The 18,838-nt window shown below is 27.7% G+C and overlaps 1 protein-coding gene across 3 annotated transcripts in view; it reads right to left on the bottom strand.

The window, feature by feature from the left end:
• LOC123294847 (protein numb) overlaps window positions 1–18,838 on the bottom strand; it is a 53,596-nt gene that overhangs the window by 1,717 nt on the left and 33,041 nt on the right. Inside the window, exons 1-2 of one of the 3 annotated variants that reach the window (XM_044876019.1) lie at window positions 3,274–3,371; window positions 107–343 (exon numbers count right to left, since the gene is read on the bottom strand). In XM_044876019.1, coding sequence (XP_044731954.1) covers window positions 107–343; window positions 3,274–3,342 — 306 coding nt within the window. In that variant the 5' untranslated portion in view covers window positions 3,343–3,371. Of the gene's footprint in view, window positions 1–106; window positions 344–802; window positions 822–3,273; window positions 3,372–18,838 lie in introns of those variants that run through there. The other 2 variants (XM_044876021.1, XM_044876020.1) reach the window with 2 other exon arrangements.

Here is an 18,838-nt window from a genome sequence, read left to right as displayed (position 1 = left end):
TTTAACAAGCTTGTAAAATGCTAGCTGTAAAAACTTAGAAAAATTCTCAGTAGTTCACGTATTTAAAAAGAATAAACATCCCATCTTTAAAAGAATAAATACGCACCCTTAAAACTTTTAAAGCTTCTTCACAAACTTGCATTCCTCGAGACTCGAATACTTCAACACAGCCCAAATATTTAACACTAAATGTACAAGTTCCATTACGAACAGCTACCTCATCCGCCTGCCATTGATGTGGTTTCGAACTTTCCGGTACTCGTTGTTCCTTACGCCGACGAAACGAATCTCTAAACGAGCGACGTAATCGATCCATTTTACGCGGGGATCTTAAACTCCGTCTCTGTAACAAAATAAAATGATGACGTTTAAAAACAATTATTCATTTTCATAAAAACGTTTCAGACCCTTTATCAACGTTAGAATACATATATTCTAGGACCAGGCATGGTATTTAACAGTCATTTCAGGACGGCTAGAAATTTGGGAGGATATTGTCAAAGTCGTTTTTAAAAATAAATTATTGAGCTCAAAATTCAACAAGGTAGCGTGCTCTGCCGTTAAAATTTTTGAGTTATCGGGAAAAGAACTTCTTATTTGAATATCGTTCTCAATAAATATTTATTAATTTTAAGGTCCCCTGAACGAGAGGCTCCCGGTTTTGAAAATTTTAGACACAAAAAAGTAGACACGATCTTGACAATAACCTATCAGACTTCCAGCTGTTATATATTACTGCAATAATGACTGTCAAATATTACGCCCGGTCCTAGTCTATAGAAATATAAATGTAAGTAATTACAATTGCATGTTAGACAAACAAGTTATTTTATTAATTTTATTTTTAAAAAATAAAAACAACTACTGTGTTGGCTTCTCCATTTCAATAAAGAATTTTAATTAAGGTAGGTACTAAATGTTGTATTGCTTACAACTTGATAGAGACAGAGCCCAGTTATTACTGTTTACTATAAAATAATTACTAAGAAAATAAATATAATTCTACAATTACATGTATTATTTAGATCAGGAGTATGTTATACTGCTTTAAAAATAATACCCGAATTAAAATGTCGAAAGTTGTTTGATTTGTGGCACTGTCGTCAAGTTAGTTGTAGTCAAGCTCTATCTCAACCCAACTTGAATGTAAGTACAATAACTTGACTGCTCGCATTTTAATAAATTGATCACATTGCTAAGAATCATCGCATTCAAATGAATTTATTTCTCTTTATCGTTGCAAGGGAGCGTCCATAAACTACGTAGCTCAATTCCAGGCTCTTTGAAAACACTCCCTCTCTTCATTTAGCTTAACGTAGCCTCTACTCTGATCCCCCTTCGAATGGAACGTTTTTTTATTTTCAAGCTAAGAAGACATTTTGTATTTACTGAAACATTGGCATTGTAAGAATATAGCGTTCGTAAAATATAAAAGTAGTAAATGTTTGAAATTAAATATCCATATACCGCAACTTAAATTGAAAATTATTTTCATTGTACTAAAAAATATATATTAAACCGCCTTTTGAACAGGACACGTGGTTTATAAATTCTTCTTAATTAATCCGCAGAATTTCTAAGAATCGACTTGAAAATAGCTCTCGTAAAGATTTCAAGTAAGAGTTAAATCAACTTAATTATTTTTACGGTTCGTTTTCCTAGCTTGTTTCACGACTTGTGATCTATTAAAACAATTGTAAGCTGGCCTATGTGTCTCAGAAGCGCATAGCCACTCTTTAATAAGGTTTTTCATCCAAAATAAAAATATTTTAAGAAAAAAATGCTTGTATCATAGATAGGGTAAGTAATTTTTTTAGTTTCTTATCTACATGAAGAAATCTAACTTTTAACGCAACTTTTAATTCTCTAATAGATAACGAGTAGTAGTAAATAATGCCAAGATAACCTCCTGATCACTATATTCTTATAAATGAATTTAAATACAGTACTCCATAATTCCTTAGTGTTTCAATTTCATAAAGAAAATTATTATCAAGGTAAATTATTATATTTTTAAAGAATACTAATTATTACCTATCCTACGCGTGCATACCTAGTCTAATTTTAATTGCAAATTTAAACATATTTTTAAGAGTTGTTTTGTCTTGATACAACTTCCAGCAAATGTGGATGTTGATTAAAGACTACAATCTTTTTAGAAGACTGTTCGGTTGTATGATAATATTCGCCTGATGAAGTTTAATTAAAATTAACGAAACGTAGCCAAAATTAAATACAAAATTTACTGGTTTTTAATCTACAAAATATTATGGAGGGTTTTCCAGTAAGATGTTATCACTCATAAAGCACTTGACTATCCTTGTTTAAAACACTGATGGTAATGTGTTACACAAAAATTTGTTCAAATATATAGAAGTGGTAACATCTTACTGAACAACCCTGTATTTTGTATTTGAATAATATTTTAATCTACTAGTCTCAGAAGTTGTTTCATGCAGTGAAGTTGAATCAAAAAAGTCATTTTACTGTTCATTTTTAAAGAACTAAAAATAAATAATTATAAAACTATCGAACAATAAATTGACTTTTGGAAATTCAATTGAGAAATTATAGAAATTTATAAAATTTATAGAATTCCATTTTTAGACTCAATTAATAATTATTTAGAAGAGGAAACTATTGAAGAAAAATCATTTAGATAAACAGTTTACACGAAATTAGTTTTCAGTTCAATAACGAAATATTTGTTCCCATAATTTAAAAGTATGCCATTAAATGACGTATAAAACATGCATTGCGTGATGGTCCATTGCGCATATCTATAAAAATACATTTTTAACTTTTTTTGTATCAATTGTTAAAATGACAAGTGGTAGAATTAATAAAAATCAAAACTGCGCAGAAACTACCAGTGCATGAATTAATAATTAATCGTTCGTAATCTTTCGATCTCTTTTGAATAAATTTATCTTGACTGAATAACTTCGTGTGAATTAGATATAAATTAAAAAATACTGTTAATTACAGTTTAATCAACCTAATCAATAAAACTCATCAAAATTAAATAATTATTTCATAACGATGATAATTTATAAATTAATTCGATGTAAAAACAAATCTGAAAATTGAACCTAATAAAATTAATACACAAAACATAAATCCCGAATTCCCAAATAAAAAAATACAATTTATTATTACTACAAGAAAAACAAAATATTACCAATAACAAAAAAATAATCGACATGCATATACAGAAAATACATTTTTATTTCGAAAATAATAGAAAATATATTGGTTTTGTAATCGCCTTACCACTGTAACATCTCCAAATCGACTAACACTGCGTTCCAACGGTATATGATTCGAATTAGAATTTCCCATTTTGTTATCTCGATATTTTAATTTAATTTAAACAGTCTTATAAAGAATATCACAAAAATAATTGCAAAATTTGTTTATACTAAATTAAACACAATTATTTTTTCTGTTTTTAGAATGTTTTTGAAACATAATATTGAAAAAATATTTTTCAGAAAATTTGTGCATTTGGATTTAGGACCTGTTAAAAAAAATAGAAAAAAAAAACTAAAATAAATAAAAAAATAAAATAAAAAAAATCAAAATAAGATAAAGTCTATTTGTAAGGCTTTAAATAATAATTTCTAGTAATATTAAAATTTATTTTAATTTGTGTTTTTAGAAAACTTTTTAAGTATAAAAATTTGCATTGTAGATAAAACATTCTCTTTTAAAAACATTACATCAAGGATATTTAGTTATTTTATAAAATATTCACTTGCTCTTGTAATAATACATTACTTGATATCAGCAAGTAAGTAAACTGCCTACTATTACATAATAATATAGATTCAATGATCTTCTACATAGAATTCCACAAATATTAAAGGTGAAAAATTGTTTCGAATTTTGACAACTTTTTATAATAGTACGAGATTTATGCCGCAGAAGCGACCAATATTATTAGCAAATAAGAGCTGGCTTCAACGACCAGTTGACTAATTACTGCGCAGTTAACAATTTCATAAAAGTGCAAGTTTAGAGGATGGAACTGTAACAGATTCACGCCCGCTATTATTTGAGGTGCATTAAAAGATACTAAGATCGCATTCGCATACAAAGCATAAGACTCTGATGAGAAATGAACTCATAAAAATGTCCCATACAGCTCCTGCCAATGTTTCACTCACTAATAGGGGATAATCCTGATGTCGAATTGGCCATATTACCCATAAAAATATAAAACTAGACTTGATACCATGGCAAAATTTGAAAGTGAAATTAATTAAAAAACGAAAAAGTTATAAGCAATCAAAGATTGCATTCAAAGATTTCCCCTCTTCTGTTAGCAAACAAAGTTTTATATGTAATCTCTATGGCGATACCCACGTATGACGTTACTAACGTATGACGTTACTAGTGGGTATCTTCCTCTTTGTTTAATTAGGAATTTAAACGTTCATACTAGTAAAGATTTTTAAAAACCAACTTCACTTTCCTGCAAGTCCCGTGAGAATTCTTCACTTTAAGTGATAAAAAAAATTTTGTTCGACCCTCTATTCCACTCAAAACTGTTTACTGGGTCATTAGAACATAATAATGAATTTTTACTGTTCATATGTTGAAATAATGCAAAGGTAATTCCTTCAATTATTTAGGAATTCTTTGTAGAAAATAACCAAGCCCCTACAGTATTTATGTACAAATTTTATGTATATACCGAGTACACAAATACATAAGCAGTTTACGCAATTAACTGGCATTTTTCATTTATTTTTCAGTTAATTTTTTATTTGACACAAATTCATAAAACTTTATTGACTTCTTTATAATCAATAATTATATTGTTACATGTTTAACCTGCTGAAAATGTCATCACAGTTTATGTTTTTTTATACTTGGGCGTTAGTTTTATATTCTTTAAGGCGTAAAATAATTTTATATTCCATCTTCAATATATATATATATATATTTTATGATAAACAATTTTTAATTTCCGTGATTATTAAAATTGATTTTAATCATCTGGAAAATTGAAAATAATATTTCAATAAAATATATATTCACTCAATCATGTATAAATAATTTTTGTAATTCAAAATAGTGTTATGTTTTAAACCGTCCGCACTGAACTTAGCTATAAGAAGGGTTGCACTAAAATTTACGCAAATGATGAGATCTGAAACCTTTGAATTTTCTTTGCTTTAACTTCGGGGCATTCTTTATCAGGCTAAGGACACACATCAAACGTGCGTTTTAAGCATAGAATATTATAAATAGAGAATGCAAGGGATATGCTAGCCTGTAAGTGAATGCGATATGATGAATGAGAGAGAGACTGTTAGTGAGTTTCCCTGTGTCCTTGTCATAAACATATGTACATATACTTACTAATACATATAATAAGTATATGTATATGTATTAGACAAGGACAGAGAGAACTTACTGGCAGACTTCTCTCTCGCTTCGCATATCGCATACACCTACAGGCTAGCGTTCTCTATCTTCATATCTCTATGGTTTGAAGTTATCACTCCTGACATCTCTGTTAAGTTACAGTAAATATTATAATTTTTAAGATTTAGGCCATCGATAGAAATCTTTTTTTTGAAAAAGTTGATAACAAAAAATTTTAATCTGTGCTAATTTGATTAACCTTGGCTACAAAAAGTATAATAAATTACAAGTTAATTATTGTTTTTCAATTAATTGTTATCTTTTATATATTTTCATTTGAATATAATCAGGCTCGGAGGCAAGATTTCGTTCAAGAGATCGGGGTGAGGTAATTTTAATGAAAAAAAAATAATAAAATAAAAAAATAAAAATAAAAATAAACTACACATCTTCAAACCACGAATCAATCCTAAAATGTATAAGGAAAATGGATAATGCTATTATTACATTGTAGTAAGCCTAATAAAATTGCCGAAATTAATAGCTTGTTGTATATAAGAAGTACTGGGCGAATTATAGGATTTCGTTCCGATACTGAATTATTTCGTAGCCGAACTTATCTTCCTATGACTCCGCTGCATTCACACATGAATTAAAGTTATTTATTCATTCATTTATTTAAAAATTGAAACTTAATTGTTCAACCAAACTTCATGATATTTTACCAGTAATTTTGTAACACAACATCGAAAATTTTTAATTAAAAATTTGGATACCTCTACCAGAATGTGTTGGAGAAGTGGGAGGGGGGACTTCCCTACTGCCCCCTTTATCCGTTCCTGAATGTAATAAATGTAAATTTAATAATAATAAATTATAATTACTCTGAATGACTCTGATTCATTACCATGAGATGTAATGTTATATAAATACTATTATTATTATAATTATTATTATCAATTTCATAGAATAATAATTGTTTTACTACAAAAGAAAATGAATATAATGTTTTTATTTTAAGTTTCATAAAACTAATTTCTTTTTGTTTTCATTATTTTATGTAATATTTTTATTTTGTATTACATCAATGAATACGCTTACTTTAGGGCTTTTCCAAACAAATATTGGCTGCAATTCTATCTAAGTTTGTTTTGTAATTCTAACCAGTTTTTACTATTTTTCAAAAAAAGAAGTTTAGGCTATAAAATGGATGAAGCTTTTTCAATTGATGATTTTACGATCTTTCAAGGCTGACTGCTTGCATAATTATGCTGTTTTCAATCGACAATATGGACTTCACACACCAGGATTACTATTTTTACTAAGCGATTGTGCGTCAAAACTTAACATTTTGTTATAAAGTATTATGGATTTTTTACTATGGATTAATAAGTCAGGATACCAAAAGGCTGAAAGCCATTCAAGACAGTCGTAATTACCATCAAGTGACTTTAAGGCTGTTGTCTTGCTACAATATTATATATATGCGCGGTAAGAGTATTTAAGCTTGTAGTGAAATAATATATAATTTTTATCAATACTGTACCACTCAACTGTTTCTCATACAATAAATATACAGTGTACGATGAGTTGTTAAATGCTAATATAGTTACTTCTCTTCAACCACAATACTCTAACTATACTTGCTTCTGTTCAACAATAAAATGTTTTAATTTTGCATTATTATATCTCAACAATGAATTTTTATTAAAACTCAGAACAAATACATCAATAAATTAGTTATTTAAAAATTTCTGACAGTTTTTTTTTAAATTAAAAAAGTTGTTAAAAACACAACCTCTCGAATGCCCTTCGTGTTAATGATCTGAAATTAATTAAAGTTTATCTCGAGTTAGAAGCGGTTAATTGACTTCAAATTTGATTACAGACAGCAAGACAAAAGCCTTAATTAGAGTGTCCAATCTATAAATTTTTTTAAAGAAAACCTCGACTACCTACAAAAATCATAAATTGTTAAAAATGTAATTATACCTTTGAGCAATTTTATTTTTAATAAACAAAAAGGAAAATTAATGTTAAAAAAAAAATATAAGACTGGAAAAACCGGATTTGTAAATTGCCAATAATACGTGTGTGTATAAAATTAATTGATTAACACCTTCTGCCTACGTTAGACATATTTTGCTTAATTTTTGTTGAGAAAATTATACTAAAAAATTTGCAAAAATAAAATCGTTAAAATATGATTTCGGTACAAAGTAAATTAAAATTAATATTGTCTTTCAGAGCAATCTGAGCAATAGAAAATATATAAAACCGATAAATTTAAATCATAAATTGTTACGGTACTTAAAATAATAGTTAAAAGTTTATACAATCCGACAGATGTATCCAAGGACATAATGCATAAAACAGCATTTCATAAAATAGTTTTATACAGAGTGTTTAGAATATAACCAGTCCCGATTTTGATATACAGTCTTTCACAACACCAATGAGATAATTAAATATATTGCACCAATTTAAACCAATAATTTCAGATTTTTATTGAAATTGATCGTTTTAAAAATTACAAATTTTACACACAAAAATAATAATAATATGTGGGCCTAAATATGACGAACTGAAAACATTTCTATTCGGTAAAAATCTCCAACATACGATTTTTTATATATTTTTTATTTTACCTGTATATATGTAATATATATCAAGATATACTAAGTTTAGTCCTAAATTTGGAACGCTTAAAAATATGGATGCTACGAACTAAATTTTGTTATAGGTATTCATAAAATCACCTAATTAGTACTTTTTTGGTTGTTTATCTCTGATCACGATAACTCAAAAACGAAAAGAGATAAAAGATGAAATTTATATATTGTGCTCAGAACGTAAAAAGTGAACTTAAGTGTTCGTAAATGAGAAACATGGGTCAAGGTCTAGTAAACTGTTAGAAATAGAACAAAAGTTTAAATGTTAAAAATGTTCCTTATAAAAAAATAATTAATTTTTGTTTGAAGTTTTTCGTAAACACAACTGTTTTCCCTCGTGAAAATTTAAGATAAAACCTTGGTGTCCATTTTCTCCTAAACTATAAAATATAGTGAGTTGAAAATTTGTAGATATATTCAACTAGAGGTCTTGTGAAACATTCTTGAAAACGAAAAATATTCTAGAAAATACCTACGAAGTTTTCGAAAACCAAATAAATGGCGACCGAAAGCACGTCATAATTGTGTTGATTTTTTAAACTCTTGAAAATTTATAAAAAAAATAATGCAAGCACTAGCATTCAACATTTTCTATACAGGGTATTTATTAACTCAATTGTTTGTTTTCACTTGTTTTTGGGTTGAGATATCTTTTTATAAGTTCAGTACTTGAACACGAAATCAATTTTGTATGTCCAAGTTAAAGTTTGGAAGTTATCTTGTTAAAGAAGAATTAGTCTAGCCGCTAAGTTAATAATTTTTCGATCGCCTGAAATGAAAATGGCTAATGAAAGATCAATGTTTTTGAAACAAGTCACAGGTCATATTGTAACGAAATTGTTTGTAAATTATTTCTTTTCCGTCTTTAGATTAAATTAAGTTAGAAAAATTCCCTATTAGGTCATTTTTAACTTAAATAAATAAACTCTACAACCAAATTACCGTGTGAAAATTTTTTAAATGCATAATAAATTCGTCAAAAAAATTCTCACTGATAAATAATTTGTAAAATCAAAATTTTAAAAAAATATTTTTTTTTTTTTGGTACCTATATGAGATAAAATTTCTGTTCGCATGAAGGTTTATACTCTATACTCTCTCTCACCTGACGAACAATTATTTTACCTGACAAACAGAATAGGTCCCATAATCAGTCAGAAAACGAAAATGTTTTCATGAGAACTATTGTTAATAAATATCGTCTGTGTATACAAACAATGAACTTGTGCCAACAACGACCCAGTCATAGCAATGTGTACATGGGTATTATTTTTTTTATTGATTCAAACATCTGCTTCTTCGTCCCTTTATTACAATTTTTTTACAATAAACATACAATAGCCTTAATACTACATAGGTATGTGTTGGATTTACTATGGAAGACGGAAGTCATCATTAGACTTGGTACAAGAGGATTCGGACAATAGGGCAGTAGGTGCAAAGAATAATAGGGAAATAAAATGTTTTAATTTTTTATATACTTCCCGTTTTAGAAAAAATATCGTTGGTCACTAGGTCAAGTTTGTACTGGACCAAGGTATTTTTATTGGATACAATTTTTGAATGAAATTTGAAACAAAAAGTTTTTTCATTTGCCAAGCGGGAAAATCAGAAAACAATTTTAATTTTGTTTTTATTCTTTGTATTTTTTTTTAAACTTCTAATTATGCTTAGATTATCCTATATCACAATATTATTTAATATCAGAAATTCCATGAAAGTCCTTTTTTGGATTTAAATAAGTGTTTTATTTGATGTGTTTCGATACTAAAACGAAGGTGTTACCAAAGTACTGAAATTTTGTGTGTCAATAAATGAGTATTTAATACGCCTTCTGTATAAATTTCAAGTCAGATCTGTGTACGGTTTACGATAAATTAATTATTAAAAACAGCCATTTTAAATTGTGGTATATGAAGAAGTCGTAATAAATGTTGGTTTTTAGCCAATAATTGCTTTTAAAAACCATTCACATACAATTTATTTTATCACTATTCCTCAAGTTTTAAGCTTTTAAATCATACCAAAATTAAGAACTGCGCATAAAAATGAAAAACTTTTTTTGATAAAAACACTTACTTTGATAAGTAATTTCTCCTAAACCGTACAGAGAATCGATATGAATTTATCACAAACGATGTATAAGAAGATGATTAATTGATAAATAAAATTTCAAATCTTTGATATCATTTTCAATTTACGCTATCAAAATACCTTAAAGAGTTGAAATGAAAATGATAATAAAAATTTAAAATTTTATTTATTCATTAACCACCCTTATTTGTCTTTTGTGAAAGATTCATATCGATTTTCTGTACGGTTTATGAGCAATGTACCCTTTTTTGGTAAAAAAAAAACTGACTTTGATAGTTAATTTCTTCGAAACCGTTCAGAGAATCAATATAAATTTTTCACAAAAGACGTATAAAAGAATGATTAATCAAGTACCAAATACTTTTTTGGTATCGAAATACCTTTAGGTTTGTTACGTATTTAGCAACGGAATACTAAATATTTAATATTTTAAAAATGAATCACGTAATAATTATACTGTAAAAAAACTTTTTGTTATGTTCAACATATGTTTAGGCAAATAATCACATACTCTTTAATATAGAAAATGTATCGAGATAAAACTTAGTCATTTCAAATATTATTTTAATAATAATAAACATTTATGAATAATCAAGTTAAAAATTATTCATAATTTTAAGTTTATTGTAATTTTAGATAATTTCCAGAGAAATTATAATTAAGGTGGTCTAAAAAATAGAGTTTTAAAATTGAAATTGAATAAACGTTCTCTAATGACATCCAGACAAAAATTCTCAATAAAAGTTGAAATTAGGTTTCACTCCAGGCCAAAAGTATATTTTGATAAATCATTCAATTCAGGATGAAAATTTTTTAGGCGTTGCTAATGTCGCGTTTAACAACTCGTTTTTTCTATGAAAATTGTTATAACCGGGGAAATCATTTTTACACTTTTAGAAGTCAGGGAATTTTTTAATTGCGAGGCAAGTCTGAACTGATGAGAATTTGTTCTATGAATTTCATAGATAAAACTGAATATTGTTATGAAATTTGCAAATTTCGATTAAAAATGTAGTTCTACAGAAAAATCGGTGGGAAGTAGAAAATGCAATAATATAACTGTAAATTAGTATTCGTTAAATAACATTGAAGATGATTTCCTCCATTGAAAACTGCATCGAAAACACGTAATACTAAAATGTTTTACTATACAGAATTTTCTCTCTTAATAAATAAAAAATATGTTTATGACATGTAAATTTTTTTATAAACGTGAAAAAAGGTGATGACGTAAATAAATTACGTAAACAGATTTATGAGTCATAATAAATTGTATTTGAGAATATTATTTATACAATTTAAAACTATACTGAAAAATAATGTTAAAAAGTTGAAAGCTCTGCAAAAAAATGTTTTTTTTTTTTTTTAAAGAAAACATATAAATAAAAATCATGTTAATAATTGCATTCGAAGCAATTTCAAATACAAAATAAAACGATTAAATCGAAATAAAGTTTAATAGCAACATATTGTTTAACAGATTTTTATCACATTAAAAACTAGTTCGTAAACAAGATTCATAAACTAATCGTAAAATTTTAAGAGCTATAAAATACGATGTTTATTTTAGTTTAAGTAAAAACGAATTAAAAACGGAACACATATGGAAACCCGGGTGTGGTGTTTACCTTTTTGTCCGTTGCGGTCGGCGCTTTTATCTCAGAAATGACTTAAAATTATCAAAAAATTAAAAAAATTTTACCTTCGTCTCGTGTTTTTACTTTTCCAGAGTAATAAGGACTCAAAAGTAACGAAAATCTAGTTTATTTAACTAACAGAGAAGTATTTTTTAAGAAATTATCTGAAATCGATTAGAGTAATTCCTCTTCATATATGATTTTCGACGATGTCTCAGAACCTATGGTTTTAATCTTTCTTTCGTATTTCTCCGATTTTCGTATTTTTTGGATTTTCACAATTATCTGAGTTTTATTAAAATTTCAGACAACATTTTTTTCTCATTTTTCCTAATTTTCTTAAGGGATACTACTCCTTCGAAAGAAATACAAAAATTCATTTGACGATTCTTCGAGTATTTTTTACGTTATCGCCTAAAATCCTGTATTTTGGAGACATTTTCAACGCTACCTCGAGAACTACTCATCTAGTCGGCAAATGACCTTATTTTTTGAATTTTGTGGGTCTTTGAAATCGATTCTATAAAACACTGCTATTAATTTTTTAAAAAGTTTTGTAGTCACGTAAAATAAATCGATATTTGTACAATTATATTCAATAGATATGATTTTATTGCAATTAAATTCAAGTTTTGTAAAATCTATAATAAAATTGAATAAATTAATTAATTATTAATAGAATACACAAGACATGCTACTTATACATAATCGAAATTCAAATCGATACATAATTCAATCACGTCAATCATTGTTAATTTCTTGGAATGAATGAATGCTAATGCATTTATTCTATTACAACGTGGCTCAAATTACTTTAAACATATCAATCATCATAATTTTTTTTTTTATTATGGAAATTATCAAGAAGTGTACAATTTTAAAAATTAATGTATGTGTCAAATATACTCGGTTCTAAAATTAACGCAATAAAAATTTATTTTCACTGAATTTTAAATAGTCGTAATTTAAAATTTGTATATTTATTGGATTTAACATTTGAAGATACCGTTTTAAGAAGATTTACAAGAGTTTTAACTTTTCAATCCGTCATTTTGCTATCCCTTTACAAGTTCACGAATAGACTACAGAAAAAGTTTAATCCACGAAATACAAAGAATTTTGCTCGTGATTTTCTCTAAAATTTTTGTAAAATGTATCTATTGAAGATTTTGGTTACATACAAACCAGAAACTTTTAGAGACAAAACGTGGTCTTACATTTAAAGATATAGTAAAAAGAAACAAAGAAAGTTCCAAACTCTTGTTAAATCCTACTTAAAGCAGAGACCTCATTAAAATTAATATAGTATATAAGTTTTGAAATATGATAAGCTTCCGTAAAGTTACGATTATTTAAAGTTGAGTGAAGTTTTGATAAAAAATTTTGATGCATTCATTTTGTCGTCGAATGTAAGTATAATCAGAAGTAATTTTTGTATAAATTCCCACAAATTTCAGAAAAATTTAAAAACAAATTTTAGATTCAAACTTTATAATATAATTAAAATTAAATTTTTAGTCCATATTTCAATTTCAGTAAAGAATGTTTTCTTATTTTTTCTTAACAAAGTTTTGTTTAAATATGCATGTTAACATGTTACTTTTTATTACTTTTTTAACGTGTTAATAAGTGTTTTGTCAAAGAAAAAAAAAACATTTTTGTTTAATTTATAACAAAAATGTATTAACTACGATCACTCCCCCATTCTGAATTAGACACTATCAACCAGTTTAATGACCCCTAATTGTTCAAATATATGGAGATGATTCATCTTACAATTAGTTACAACGTTAAAATTCCTCAATCAATTCGTAAAAAAAAATTACGCGGAATTTCGTAGGTGATACAATTCCATTGAACTAGGATTTTTTCAATCACCTCCATCATAGTTGTTTCGGAAAATTTTTCGGTAAAAATATTCATCGAAAATTAATTTCCCGTTACATTTCCTGAGATAAAATCAAATAGATTTTAATTGGAAATTATTTCATTTCTTTTTTCTTCAATTTCGATAAAGTGGTATGTAGTGACAGTGATGTTATTTCTATAAATATGTATTTTCATGATCGTACGATTAATTTAAATATATTTTTTGTTATTTACGCTTCATATAAATTTTTCATTCTGAATAATATTAAATCGGTAATGAACTGGAAAAAATGTAATACACTTCCTCCCGGGTTATACTTACTTGATTAGTAATATAAGTACTGTTACCATGATGGTATGATGAATAATGGAAGCAATTTTTAAATAATATATTGTTCCAATTACTAATTCATCAAGTTTATTCTTCAATGAATCACTCTGCATGGGATTTCTTAAGGTTATTCGATAGCAAAGCAAAAAAATATTCAAAATATGTGCTGTAGAGTCTCAATAATCGGAACACTCGGTAAACTGAGACGTGCAGTAATCAGAACACTTTTCGTCCGCCCGTTCTAATGCTAATTTATTTTATTTGTATCCCTATATATTATAAATGTGAAAGTAAGGATGTTTGTCTGTTTGCTTGTTACACTTTCACGCAAAAATTACTCAATGGATTTGAATGAAACTCTACAGTAATACAGATCATACATAAGACTAACACATGAGCTATAATTTATAAAGATATATTTAAAAAAAAAATTATTTTTAATACATTTTACTGCGCCATCTTTGAGCATCATTTTGAACCATTAATTAAAGATTTTTGTACAAATGAAATGAAATACAATTAATGGCCATCTTTTCTGATACACTCAATAAAGGATAGCTATTTTACATTTAAAAATAATGGAAAACTGTATATATATTTTACCTGTGTAAATCAATCCATACCGCTATTTCGAGTATTACGGTAAGGGGTAAGTGAGAAGAGCAAGGGAGGTGAGGCTATAACGTGGTGGTCTTTACCAGTCTTTACTTTTAAACCCATGGATGGGTATCGCCTATCATATTAAGAGCCATTTTTCTTGCAAATTTTCTGCATGTATTAATTTTATTAGCCTCCGCTAATATACTGAAAGCAGCGCAGATTTTGAAATTCTTTAACATGATGGGATCCAAATTGCTTCTAAATTTAAAGAAGTAGCATAAAGAAGAAGAATTTTGGGGAAAACCGAAATATCTCTTTTCGTTGCCGAGAAATTTAAGGACAATGTTTGAAATGGACAATTTTTATTGTTCGTGGAAGAATTATCGAACAACCTTAATGATAAATAGAAAATACACTCTATATACACTCATTCTTAAATTTATTTGTGTGAGTAATCAAGATTTTAAGGTAGAGGAATTACCTTTTTAGGTGTATTAATTTTGAAAGTTGGAATATAAATTCTTATCATGTTAAAAATTTTAATGTGATATTGACAAATACATATTTTTTGAAATAAATTCTTTGTCAAAATATCCAAAGAAAACAACATTCTTTGTAGGTATTATAATAATTTTTAATGTCTCTTTTTTTTAATAGAACATTCGCATGTCTAGTAAAAATTAATATTCTATATCACAAGAGGGTCACCACCACCCCGCGTTAAATAAACAAGTTGTTTTTACATGAAACACAAGAAAATAAAAATATTTATACATGCGTTGTGTAATGAGTTAATAAAGGATGGTAACTTGCAATTTGAAATATTTTTAAAACAGTATGTGATTGACAAACAAAGGTAATGCGAGTTGTGCAACTTTTCTCAGGATAGACGCCAGATATTAAACTGCAAAAAATTAATACAAAAATTCTATCATTTATCGAACCGTAAGATAATCACAAGACAAGTCCCCAAGTGAATAAATACGAAATGTATCTGGACAATTCTTTAGTGTTTTATCATCCTTCTATCGTTCTCAAAAAAAGGATTATATCGGACGACTAACCAATACCATCTCCGCTGAACAGTTGAGCATCCTCCAGAAGGTAGTTTTTTGTATAAAAACATATAAGGGGTCAATATTGCAATGAAGGAATTTGTCGACGCGATGAAAACTATTTATGGTAAATTAAACTGGAACTTTTGGATTCATTCAGCGGGACTCTTGAGTTCAATCCTACACAAGCACAAAATAATAAGTTTAAAAAATATTTACTGGACTTGTTGTTATTTGCCTTTATAGTGTACGCCATTGTATCGTATATATTATTATTAATCGAAAGACTCTGATGTTAATAGTCTACAAAATTTAGTACACAAACAAAAAATAATATGTTTAAAAATAATGCCTCTGAAACTACCAGCCGAAGTAGTTTAGGTCAATTAAAATTTTATTTTAGGACAATTTTTTTTCTTCTAGTTTTCTTGGTAGTATGCACTTGTTCTCCAAAGTGCACAGAAGAAGCCTAGGTAATTGGACAGACGGACTTGACCTTTAAGAAAGGCCTTAAGGAAAAGTCTCTTGACCTTGAATAAAATGGTGAAATTCGACTATTCTGTCTTTCAAGTTAATGGGAATTTTTTTCTTTTGTTTTTTTTTTTTGTTTTTTTCCTCGAAATGCAAAACGACAATCACCCAGATGATTGGAAAGACTAGCTAGACCTTTATTTTCTGTCACTACCTTGGCGGGTAGAATCCAGTCATTGGTAGTTTTAGAGGAATTTTAAATATGTAATATATTTTATATAATTATTTGGCAGTAAGTCATTGAGCAAAATTTTTTCCGAACAACATATTTGGAACTAAACATGACAAAAATTATATTATCTTCAGATTCCAGAATTTTGTTCCTCAAATATCAGAAGGGAGAAGACAATTGTTAGATCTGAAGATTGTAAAAGTTTGTAATTCTTAAGATAATAAAGATTCGAAATCAAATAAAAAAAAATTAATTTTTTTCATCTTAATTATTAAAAAGAAAATTATTCAATTTTCTAAAGAAAAACGATATTCATTCAATACGATAAGAAACATCATTGATAAACAAACTTTCCAAAAATTAATTTAATGCATGAATTAATAATACCTACTTGTATAATAAAATCATTTTCATTTCAAATATTTCCAATAGTAAAAATGAATGTTTTTAACAGTAGATACAAATTTATCATTATTGATTCAAAGAAATGCAGACTATAGCAAAACCAATTCTGTATACCCAAGTGAGTATTATTGATACAGAGTCAAGCACAGTCTACATTACTATATTATGTGTACTAAAAATTTATAGGCAGTAAATGTGTATATGAGAACTGAGAAGGCACAGGTAAATAATAATAATAGTGGATGTCCTTGTAAGTGTATGACATGGCAACGAACGACTGAACTGACTCCTATTATAATCAACTTGATGTCGACAACCACCAATGCATATATAGATAGATACGATATTGCTTTTTTGCTTTAACTAACCAAACTCGATTAAACGTTTTATAGTATGTTTTCATAATGACGTATTGTATAGTACCATAGGGTAAAAATACATCTAGAGATGAAATTCTCTGCAAAGATTTGCATGACGGAGCTGAGTACCAATTCGAACTATCACAAAACTGAGAATTAGTGGCCGGATTCTATAACTACTTAACAACACCTATCACTACCGTTAAGCTTAGCTAACTACATCAAGCTTCATCTAGGCGATCGTTAAAGTTACAGAAGGTCGGTACCGACGTAGTCTTTTCAAAAGGTCTGGAAATTTGAGAGAACATTGTCAAGGTCGTGATTGTTTAGTATGTTTTCATAATGTATTATATAGTACCATAGGGTAAAAATACACCCAGAGAGGAAATTCTGTGGAAATATCTTCATTTTCAGAGCTGGATATCAATTCAAACTATCAAAAAATTGAGTATTAGTTACCGGATTTTATAACTCCTTAACGACACTCATCGTTATAGTTAAGCTGAACTAACAACATCAAGCTAGATGCAGGCGATTGTTAAATTTATAGAAGGTTGGTACTGGCGTAGTCTTTTCAGAAGATCTGAAAATTTGAGAGCATATTGTTAAGGTCGTGATGGAGAGGCTATTACTAAAATACGTCACGTAAACAGCGCTTAGCGTGATGAAGTGTGGCATGAAAGGAGAGAGACTTCAGAAAAATTAAAATTTTCATAAGCAGGAATTTATATTTCTTCCATTCATAAGGCCTGAAAAATTTTCGTAGAGGAACAGGCTGTAAGAAAAAACTTGTACGACTACCCCTTAATTGATACGTACTGCTCTGGGAACTTTTGAAAACTAAAATTAAACAAACTCACTGGAAAAAGTATATATTGATGAAGAATACATTTCCTAGAACGGAATTAGAATCACACAGAAAAAGGGTACATTTCGGAAAGAAATCCATCAGATTTTGTATCGTTCAAGAAATTATTTCCTTTCTATGTGGTTGCTCACTTTATGATCAAAGGTATGCGAGCCTATATGTACTGTTAAAATATTCATATGTCATGAAGTAGAGAATTTATTTCAGGAAATATTTAAATTCTTTGTATCCATCGTATAGATATTCACAATATGCAAATTATTTTAAAGTTTTTTTTTGTTCGACTACTTCCCCTCGCTTCTTGGTTTCCTGAACTGCAAAAACATTTTGTTATTTTCATTCAGTGGAATTATTATACTAATTTGGAATTATTAATTTTGAATTATCAGAAAACATTTGATTTTACATTAGCAAATAACTTTAAAATTCATGTTCAATGAAAAATACAAATATAAATTATTTGAAATTATTAAATATGAAAGCATTAAGACAGCTGGGCGTGCTATGGATATAGTGTCAGAAGATTCTAAATTTTTAGGACATTATAAATAATTACCATCAAAATTTGACTGCCTCTCCGAAAGTCTATTGCCCATCTCTAACTCGAGATAAACTTAATTAGAGTTCGGATCATTAACACCGAGACCATTGGAGAAGTTGTGTTAGATTTTTAATTCTAGAAAAAACTGTGAGAAATTTGAGCAAACTATTTTCATTGATGAATTTGTTCTGAAAAAAATTGAAAATTTTAAAGAACAAAAATAATAAATTATTAATAATTGAATAAATAATACTTTGAAAACGAAATTTCAAAAATACACCGTAATTTTGAAAACCGTAAATACACCGTAAAGTTGAAGTTTTTTTGG

This window comes from Chrysoperla carnea, chromosome 3 (genome assembly GCF_905475395.1).
Source record: "Chrysoperla carnea chromosome 3, inChrCarn1.1, whole genome shotgun sequence".
Classification (NCBI taxonomy): domain Eukaryota; kingdom Metazoa; phylum Arthropoda; class Insecta; order Neuroptera; family Chrysopidae; genus Chrysoperla; species Chrysoperla carnea.
The sequence above is the reverse complement of the archived record's forward strand: the minus strand, read 5'-3'. Positions and strand labels throughout refer to the sequence as shown.